The sequence below is a fragment of the Cuculus canorus genome, chromosome 2, assembly GCF_017976375.1.
Source record: "Cuculus canorus isolate bCucCan1 chromosome 2, bCucCan1.pri, whole genome shotgun sequence".
In the NCBI taxonomy this organism is placed as follows: Eukaryota; Metazoa; Chordata; class Aves; order Cuculiformes; family Cuculidae; genus Cuculus; species Cuculus canorus.
Genome location: NC_071402.1, coordinates 42,687,752 through 42,697,992, shown reverse-complemented (window position 1 = coordinate 42,697,992; position 10,241 = coordinate 42,687,752). Strand labels below are relative to the sequence as shown.

General features: G+C 35.7%; 1 protein-coding gene across 6 annotated transcripts in view; it reads right to left on the bottom strand.

Annotated features, from left to right (window-relative positions):
* Nucleotides 1-10,241, bottom strand: part of RB1CC1 (RB1 inducible coiled-coil 1) — a 71,511-nt gene that overhangs the window by 23,354 nt on the left and 37,916 nt on the right. For all 6 annotated transcript variants that reach the window (XM_054057379.1, XM_054057381.1, XM_054057378.1 and 3 more), the window contains 5 exons: nt 9,013-9,199; nt 8,851-8,932; nt 7,983-8,044; nt 6,876-6,979; nt 4,890-5,016 (listed from right to left, as the gene is read on the bottom strand). In XM_054057379.1, coding sequence (XP_053913354.1) covers nt 4,890-5,016; nt 6,876-6,979; nt 7,983-8,044; nt 8,851-8,932; nt 9,013-9,199 — 562 coding nt within the window. The remainder of the gene's footprint in view (nt 1-4,889; nt 5,017-6,875; nt 6,980-7,982; nt 8,045-8,850; nt 8,933-9,012; nt 9,200-10,241) is intronic.

Genomic DNA, 10,241 nt, shown 5'->3' with positions numbered 1-10,241 from the left:
AAATACAACAGGGAATATAAAAGTCCTAACACCAACAATATCATCTGCAGACTCTTGGAACAAAAATACAGAACTTAAGCTTCAGCAAGTGCAGAATATATCCCAGTGAAAGCCAAAACGCAATATACAGCATCATTATCCTCTAAGGATGAATTCCTGAAAAAGTCTGTAATAGGATGAATAGCAAAGAAAACATTCCTAAGAAAATTACAGTGAAATACACAGTTAAAATACATAAGGACAGTATCTGTGACAGGCAGGATGAGAGGCATGAGCAGATCATCAGGATCAAAAGCTGGAAGAGATGCTGAGTTTTTTGAATGGGTCAGTGAAAGACCTCAGATGCCTTGCCTGTAACACCATAGCCCAACCTTTACCTTGCTTTTCCATCCATCCTCCTTGAAGGTCTTGTCTGATCTTACTCATCTGAGGAACATGACTTTTTTTCTTTAAAAGAAGCTGTTCCTAAAGACTCATGGGAATATTTCTAGTAAAGACTTTCATAAGGTGTTTAGTTTTAAAGTGCTGAAGATCTTTCAGAATGGTGCTCTTCTCCAAAAAATAAACATTGCCTCCCACTGACAATTTCAATGATTCTGTTCATGCCTCTTTTCCAAAGTGTCCACACTGCCTTCATACATTTAAATTGTATCTGGTGTTCTTTAGTATGTTAGTTTTCATTGAAGAAACTTTAGCTATCCATTGAACTTGGCTGCTTGACTGGCAACAGTTAGTGGAGCTGGACAATAAATAGCCAGTAACAGAACTCCAAAAAACCCAGACCAAAATGACAGATATTGTACTGCTGATGTATAAATAGTTGATTATTTTCCCTGAAACTTTCACAAACGGCTGTTAATGAAAAAGAAGCCCTATTTTTCCCTGTAGCATGTAAATGTTCTCTTAATGGAGATGTAGTGTGACTAACTTAATTCTGAACTGAAATTTAGGAAGATTCTATTTCCAGCTTTGACAGTCATCTATTTAGCAGAGCTGCATTTACACCTCAGGTCCCTTAGTCTTTGCATCTATATCAATGTAAATCATTCAATGATGAAAACCCATTGTAAAAAAACTTAAGCACATTATACACAAAATACCGTCTTAATCAAAAAAGAACACAGGAAATGTGACTGAAAAACTGAAAGGGAAATGCTCCCTTTGTTAAAGGTACTATTGGCCCAGGTTTAAGCATTTTCCTTGGGTTTAATTTCAGCTTGCTGTTTATCTAAAAAAATGTTGAAGGATATTGCATATGCTGACACATCCCTGGATTCAAAGCATATGTTTTCGATGAGAAACTTTTTTAGAAACTTTTTTAGAATTCTAACAGCAATAAAAGGTATCACCACAGATGTCAATAAGTGCATACTAAAAAAAACACGTCAAAGACTTGGAATATCAGAAGGTCCTACAGAAAGCCACACACAAATCTACTTCCGGCACCACTGCAGAATCATCCTAGAAGGTAAAGAGTAAGGATATAGCATGAAAAAGAAAACAAACAAACAAAAACCAGTGTCACTGTGTGGAGCAATACTCTACTGAGCCGAGTTTCGTTACGACATGAGGCTGTAACAAATTCCAGGCCTCTGCAGTGGCTGCTCTCAGATGGGTCTCTAGTTAAGAGTATGAGATTACTGCCTAGTGAAGAGTTAAACCTTGTATTTTCAGTAACTTAAATTATATGGAAGACTGTTTACTGCTCCCTATTCCCCTGAGAAGCTGGTGTCTGCCATCTTGTCTATTTAAAGTATACAGGCAGCAATGCATGCATGTCACACACTCTCATTCTTGTGATGACAAGGGGAAAAAGAGTCAAAAGCAAAGAAGAAAAAAATAGAAAGCAGAGAGAGAAGCAGTGTTAATTCTCAAGTCCTCAGGTGTTGCTGAATTATATGACTTGTTCTAGTTATGTTAACATGATAAAAACAGAGAACAGAGCAGTTCTTAGAAGGATTACAAACATCATTTGAATTTCAAATTCAACTAGAATAAGTGCTAAATTCATAATCTGATCTGAAAAGCCAGCTTCTCTTACTGGAGAAAATTTTAATATTAAAGCACTGCATAAGTTAATCTACTAATAGTGGAGAAGACACCTTAACCATTTTACTTGACTCCTACAGGCACCTTAACTTTCTCCTGGACACCTTTAACACAACCACTGATCTGTATAAACTTTGTCTGTATTATGGAAATGAGCACACAATAATATCTTTGGTGTAAGACCATTAAATTACAAAGAATAAGCAGAAAGCTCTGAAAAGGAATACAGATTTCAAAGTAGTAACAAACTAAAAATTCACAACGCTCTTTAACTACTGTGATGTAATATTAAAAAAGGAAATTGGCTATCAGATAGAGAAGTTTATCATCATTCATGTTCTATGAATTTGAAAGCTGAAATAGTAACAGTTATGGGGACATTGAAAAAGAAACACTATTAGCACCTCCAGTAAGATAGTGGATCTCCTCTCCGACTTGCTCTTTGCTCACTGTAGCCACGGATTTTCTCTCCCACCAAACCAACTATCAAAAAATCAACTGCTGTGGATCATGCTGTAGAATGAACTCCCACCTCACCCAGACAGAGCTAAACTGCTGCACTACCAACAAGCCAGGGAAACTATCCCAGTCCAACTTAAACAAGCTTCTGCTACCAAGTGCACAAAAAGGGAGGCTGTGGTTGAACTTGTCTCCTTGGGAGAGTACAAGAGCAACATTCTGCTTTATGGGCAACACCCAGTGACCTCAAAGTCATTGCCAACTCTGCACCAAGCTGGTGCAACATCTCACAGTTTGCCAACAGAATGAGTAGGTGCATGAAGCTCCAGGCATCTTCAGGACTATTCTTAAGTGTTTATTCATCCTTCTAATTATGTACTGTAAATTCCCAGCAATACTAGGGATATAAAAAGAAGACAATTTTCTAATTATGTTACTAATTCTATACAAAAAAAAGAACATGGGCAAAAGTAGTATAATTTAAAACACTTCTAGATCATCTGTGGAAGAAAGCAATACAGACAAAGACCTAGTATCTTTCATCAAGTAATAAAAGCACTGTCTTGAGCAGGAAAAATCTCTCTTACAGATCTATTTGCTGCAAATCCAAGAAAGACTTCAAATCCGTCATTGAAATAACACACAGAGATGGGTGTTTTTGAGATGATATCATGAATGGCCCAGCTCTGACTATGCAATGCAATTTACTCTAAGGAAAGACACAATTACCCAAAACTGTCTAAGTACTTAAGACTTCTGAGTCAGCCAAGAATCCAAACTAGTCAAAGCACAGCAAAAGAGAAGGGTGGAAAGAACAGATTCTCCTGATTTAGCAAACATCTATTTTTGTGCAGCCAGATGCCGATAAAAATTTCTCAGATAAGCAAGTCTGAACCAATAGAAGGCAAACCATCAAGACTTGAACAATTAAGGCATCTTTCTTGTTTATTTTTCTACTGTTATGTATATTTTTAATTAAAACTTACTCCTTTTATTTATTTCACACTTTTGACATTGCAAGCCTTAGTGAAAAATTCATTTGTTAGAACACTTGTCATTATCCTGGTTTCTTATGAGATACATTTCAGGATGCTGAAATGCAGTTGGGGATGAACTTCTATATTTCAGAGCATGGTCTGCTGGAAGACCATGTTCAGAAAATGCCCAGACTTTCACAAAACTTAGACCACTCCTAGCCATTCCATTGGCTAATACAGTGGTCATGCTCTAACACTGCTGTTCTTAATGTCTGTTCATGTGAAAAACAGTCTTCATAAAGGAGAGAAAAGAGCTAGGAAATGACAAATTATATAGCTTTTCTATATTACATAAAGAGCAGCTCAGATGACATATTTCACATAAAAGACTTCCAGTAAATCTCTTGTTCGAGTTTCAGAGGAACAAGACATTGGAGTACTTCACGTGACCTGGTCTAAGCAGGAATTTGCTAATTCAAAGCTGAACATGGTCATAACCTTGGCAGTTACAGAAGATGCTTACTGTTGAAGTGCATACAAGCACACTGTAGATGATAACATGGACTCCCCCAAAATGCCACCTTCTTTCCACAGCAAAACTGCTAAAGAAATCCAATTTGAAGTAGTCAGCTCCACATAAAAAATTAAGCATTGCTAAATTCAGCTGGAGTTTCACTGGGATAGGCTATAATTAGCAGTTAAAAGGACCCCATTTGATGTATTATGAAAGTTAGTGATTGAATGCACAGAGGCAATCAAAAGTGACAGAAAGAAACAGAGTTTCTAGGGAAAGAATCTGCTTGACAGGCAGAGTGAAATTAGGAAAGGATCTTTTTGCCATCTGTTCTTTCCAAACTCAAACACAGACTGCATAAATTTCTTCTATTCCCCCCTCAAAAAGCAGGACTAAACAAAGGAATATCAAGTCTAATGAGGACAACCAATCAAGGCCCTAAATTCTCCTTAACTGCTTGTGCCAAAAGGAGTTACGAAGCAATGCAAAAATCTGTAAGTAACAACTTAGTCAAACACAAACTAAAGCAGCAAAGGCAAAATGCACACATTCTGCACATAGAAGCTTGAGAAAATGGCAGAAAATTGAAATACTATCAGAATAATTCTACAATTTCTGTGTAATATAAGTATCTTAAATGTTTAAAAAATATACAATATCTTTTGGCTATTCTCTAGGTAGACTTACTTTATTCATCACTGGGCTCAAAATTCTCAGAGTATTTACTAGTATGTGATTAGAAAGCAATTAAGCAGTTATAAGAACAACTAATCTTTACATCTGCAAAAACAAAGTTGCTTTTTGAAGTGGTTGGTAAAACAATATTATGACAATATTCTACCCTCTTGAATAGAATGTTCTATTTTCTTGTTAAAGAAAAACAAAAATACCTTTTGTTCATTCAGCAGGTCTGTAATGGTTTGTGACATTTCATCCAAACTCTGTGCTGCCTTTACCAGGTTATGCAGAGCACGTACATGCTGGTGAAGAGGTTCAAAGTCACAAAGTATGGGAACCCTTAAAAAAGTATAGGATTAATTTTACTTTTCAACAATGTACCCTAATATTCAGATACATTAAATCAGTATTTTATCTTCCAACAATACATAGCTTCTCTCTATATAAGGTTTGCACTTTCTTCATATTATCTATTTTAGATGGAAAATCGACTAAGACCACCTGGTATTTGTGTTTTAAATTCAGAACTTGAGCACTTTCAAAGAACAGATAACTATAAACATAATGATGAAATAGTATATCAGTCTTTCCTTCTGAGGAAAACATTTACCAGTAGTACCCAGAGTTATAACAGTAATAGAACAGAATTGATGGTGATTAGATCTGTAATTGAAGCACTTATGTTTGCAAATGACACTATTCTTCTCTCCATTTGGATTGTCTTCAGCCCACCTCTTCCTCTGAAGTAGCTATTAATTCTCTATTTTATTTTAATTATAGGTAACCCAAAGTAAATGGCTGATTAATGTGTAGTGATCACATGGCCAGCGTTCCAAGGTCAGCTTTTGACTGCAAGTTTTCTAAACCTCTGGAAAAGCAACATTTATTTTTTCTCGAGAGTCTGTACATACAGACTTCTTAAAGTGCTCAGAAATAGCGCCACTGAAATTGTGAAGCAGGAGTTCAGTTAAACTAACAGTATATAAAAAGCTTATTACACTCAATATATTTTGTGTTCTCTGACAAATATATAGAATAAGTGCTATCTAGTGTAATTTTATAGAAATAAGATTTCAATAACTGCTCAAACATGTAAATTCAGAGGACTGAAGCACTGTAAGAAAAAAAGCATCATTTTAATTATGCAGCTCAGCAGTTCAGTGCTGACAGAAAAGGCTTCTGTGTTGGGACTCAGCTTGTCTGTTGCTTGCTCTTAAGATGTTACATGAAAATACCAAAAAAAGTACTGCTCAATGTTCTTCTGAAGCTCAGTGTCTACCAAGGTGTGCGACAGCTTTGCCCACTCAAGTTGCAAATCCACCACTATCATCAATATTTTCCTGAAGTGTAATCCTGAGCCCAGAAGCCAGGAGGAACATGGTATAATCCCACCTCTGTTGCCATCAAGTGGAAAGCTATGTCACTGCAACTTCGACCAACTAAAACAAGTTAGTGATTGGTTTTCTGTCAATAACAAGGCCAAATTCTTCCTGAACTCAGTCCAAACTTCCCAATAAGGCTGTAAAATCCTCCAAATCAGGCAAATATCAGCAACATGATACTGTAGTTTGCATTTCTTTCCTGCAGAATCACTGAGGAGCGAGCCTAATCACATGGCAGAGAAAGTTAAAGGGTACATCTGCGGTATCATGATTGAGGGCAAATCCACTGTCAAACAGACTAAGCTCACTATATTTTTAACTCCAGCAGCAATATCATTAGGATGGCCAGGAATTCTGAATTAGAAAGAATGCCAGTATGAAATCTCTATGATCTCATGCAGGGCTAAAAAAAATTATTTTATTTCCTCCAGAACACCACTTAAAGAGCAAATGAAAAAAAAAAAAATCATTCTAATTCTCATCTGACAAAAACATATGAAATTATGAGTTTCTTTCAGTTTAAAATTGACAACGTCTTTGGGTTTTTTTTTGTCTGTGAGGCAGCACAGAGCAATGTCCAACACCCTTTACATCTCAATACAGAACATACATTCAGATCATGAGAGATCGCATACATGAAGCATACAGACAATATGTATCTGCATTAAGTCAGTGAAGACCACTGATTAAGATTGATACTAGTTCAAAAACCATCCTTCTCTGTTCCTTATAAAAAAAGAAGTGGGAGCAGAGGGGCTTGAAGGAGGTGAGAGCAGAGGAAGATATTTCCATAAAAAGTTTAGAAAGGTGTTTTACCTGAGTAATGGCTGTACTTCTGAAGGGCAAAAAGATTGCAAAAACTGCAAGTCACTTAATGAGATATCTGGAAGTTCATTGTCAAATCTTCGAGGTTTTCGTGTCTGTATTATGAAGAAATGAATTTACACATTAAGGCAAATAATATCAATATAACTAAGGAAGGATTAAAAAAAGAACTTAACTAATAACAGAAAAAATGGTGTTAAACTGACTTCTCTAAGGATCTCATTTTTTTTTTTAAAGGAACCATGTCTAGCCCTAGTCTCCTAGAAAAATATTTACATTTATACTCATTAATGTATCCATAGTGCCTTGGGCAGCAGAATAGAATATTTCAGTTGGAAGGTACCTACAACAATTACCTACTCCAACTTTCTCCCTACCACCAAGCTTCATTAACTTTTTAACACATGCTTTAATGTTTGATAGATAGCACTGAGTCTTTACTTATTGTGCTGCCAAATACAGAGCCAAGTATTAATTCAGTCCAGTATTCAAAATACTGAAATGAGAAAGCACTTATTTTTCCAATTATCCTTTAAAAAAAAGCTGCAAATAATCTGAAAAGGTTAAATAAAGCAAAGTGAGATGGCAACATTAGGACCAGTGAAAGTTATCTTACTTGAATTAACCAAGTCGTATGAAATCAAAGTTAAAAGGCAATGCTTGATTACAGCTACACTTCTTCACCCCTTCATGTTAGCAGCCAATAAAGAGACAAAAATTATTATCCACTCATACAGTGATTATAGAGAAACATGAAAATCTTCTACTTGCTCTCACCATCAAATTAATTATGACTTTATAATTCAAAAGAGGATTATATGATCAGATTATCCCTCTTGGCTTCTTTTTTCTGATCATAAATAGCAATCTTTTTTTCAATACCAGACTCCTTGTTAACAGGGTAGTGAGTTTACACTTCCTCTCCCACCACACTGCGAGTTATGTTAATATCATCTGAAACAGCAAAGAACACCGGCTTTTTCACCTGTGTCAGAGCAATGTGACAGGTATGTAACTGGAATTAATTAAGCCTATGTTCTTTAATGTATGAAAGCACTGGTTGTAAAAAAAAAATATATATATATATTGAGTACATACACAAAACGATGGAGGCCAGGAATCAAGTCCTCTAAACAAACGATTCCTTAGGAAAGACTTCCCTGGGCAAAGAAAAAACAGTTATTTAAAAGAAAGAAATGCAACACAAATAAAGCTTCAAGAAAAAACAATTACACTAGCTTGAGAGATTAACTAAACTTGGAAGTATGAATAACTATGCCATTTCTTGCAATAAAAATTGCAAGTGATCACAGAACTTCACAAAATCCACCATCCAAGTATAACTTCCCACTTAACTGAAGCCTCTTTTTGCTTAACATTCAGCCCTGTGAAAGCCTCAACTCCATTTTCAAATTTTCATTGCAATATCCCTTCCAAAATATGGACAGCGTTTTGCTCAATTTCATTTTAGCAGTTCTTTGAGAACATAAGTTGCAAACTTTTTCACAGAAAAAAACCCACCATATTTCTTTAACCAGTAATTTTTTTTTTAATTTCTAGTCAAGCTCTTTAAACATGAGTCTTCATTCTTGATTTTCTTCTGAAGTAGTATAGCAGAAGTTTTAGCAATACCCAAATATCTAGTAAAGATATTTATTAACTCACAGACCACATTCAAACAAACTCTACTCAAGTGCAATATATAGAAAAATTATCTTTTACAAGCATTAAACTAATTGGAACTTGAACGGTATTTTGGAAAATCTATATGAAGCACGTCATTCATTTCACTAAAAGAAAAATATTTAATTTGTAATAGGACCATCTGGCACACTGGATGCACTTCGTATTTAGGTAAAAAAAATATACAGGTATTTAAACTATAAAATGATGAAAGTATTTTATCTACAAAGATAAGAGTCCCATGCAACCACAATTCTAACTTCATAGAAGAGGAAGTACTTACTGAACAGTTTACCAAAAGATTCCCTTTTTGCCTTCTCAGCTTCGTATAGGTGTTTCCCATCTTTTATTAAAGCACCAGCCCACTGTAGAAAGGAAAAAAACATAGTTAGTTGTTAATTTACACACTGATGCAGAGGTTTGCTCTCAGATTTTACTTACTTACCTCCCTGTAGTGTTTTATGAACATTTTCCTCCTCACAACCTCAACAACAGCTAGACAGTACATTTGAGGAACAGTACTGAGAGCTTCTACAACCTTGACCCTTTCTAGCAGCTCTGTTACAAGACGAAGCAATGCTTGTAGTTTCTCTCCATCTTGGTCAGCATGAAGCATTACAAAACAACACCACCTACAAAAGCAGGTTACACTTTAGAATATAACAACTTAGTCACCTTTTCTGCATTTAAGTTTCACTAAAATAGCAACAGGTCTGCATGAACTGAACAATGACAATTTTAAATGGGGCAACATGCTGTCTGGAAGTATTAAGCAATCCAGAATTCAGTAGCTGACTTGCAGTTCCCTGTTAATTTCTCACAGTAAGGTATCCATATCAGTGCTCAAAAACAGGAACACACAGACCACCATATGAACTAAGATATTGATTGGTTTTGACAGGTAATGCTCTTCAGCATACATAAACTTACATGGAATGATAACATCACTTTCTCCAGCATATTTTAAACAAACCAACCTGCTACATCCAGAGAAAAGAAGAGACTACTTTCTTTCTATAAATCTTAAAAATACTTACTGAAAAGCATTAGCAAGAAATATTAGGAGTAGGAATACTGTGAAAGACATAAGATCAAAATACTGTTTGGGAAGTTCACACCATCTACTCATGTACCACAAACAGCAGCCTCTGTAATATACAAATTCTCACACACTGTATGTACATCTTCATTTATCTTACTGATACAATCAAGACCTTAATTTCAAGCACAGCCACCAATATAACTAAATCACAGAATAACTACTGGAAAAGTGATCAACTGGTGTGTCTCAGGGAAAACATTAGCAGCAACTTTGCTACCAGAGAAGGCATAAGGTGGAGTTACATCCCGCAAGTAGCAAAAGAATAAAACTGTTTATATCGACAGAAGTAAAGTAAAAGTGAAACAAATACAAAGAAGTCAACACTAAGCAACTAGGAACAAACTATCAGATAAACTAGAAGACACAATGTTGACCTTCTCATAGTAATAAGCAGTAAGAAATAAGAAGGCAAAGCCAACAAGTGGCCAGTTAAAAACACAACAGGAATTACATTTTCCACACAACATACAGTTAAGTTGCAGAATCTGCCAAAAAACAGGGGTTTGTGAATTCAGAAAGAAGCTGGACTAGTTATGGGAAAACCCCTCCATCGGCAAAAACAGAAGAGCTGC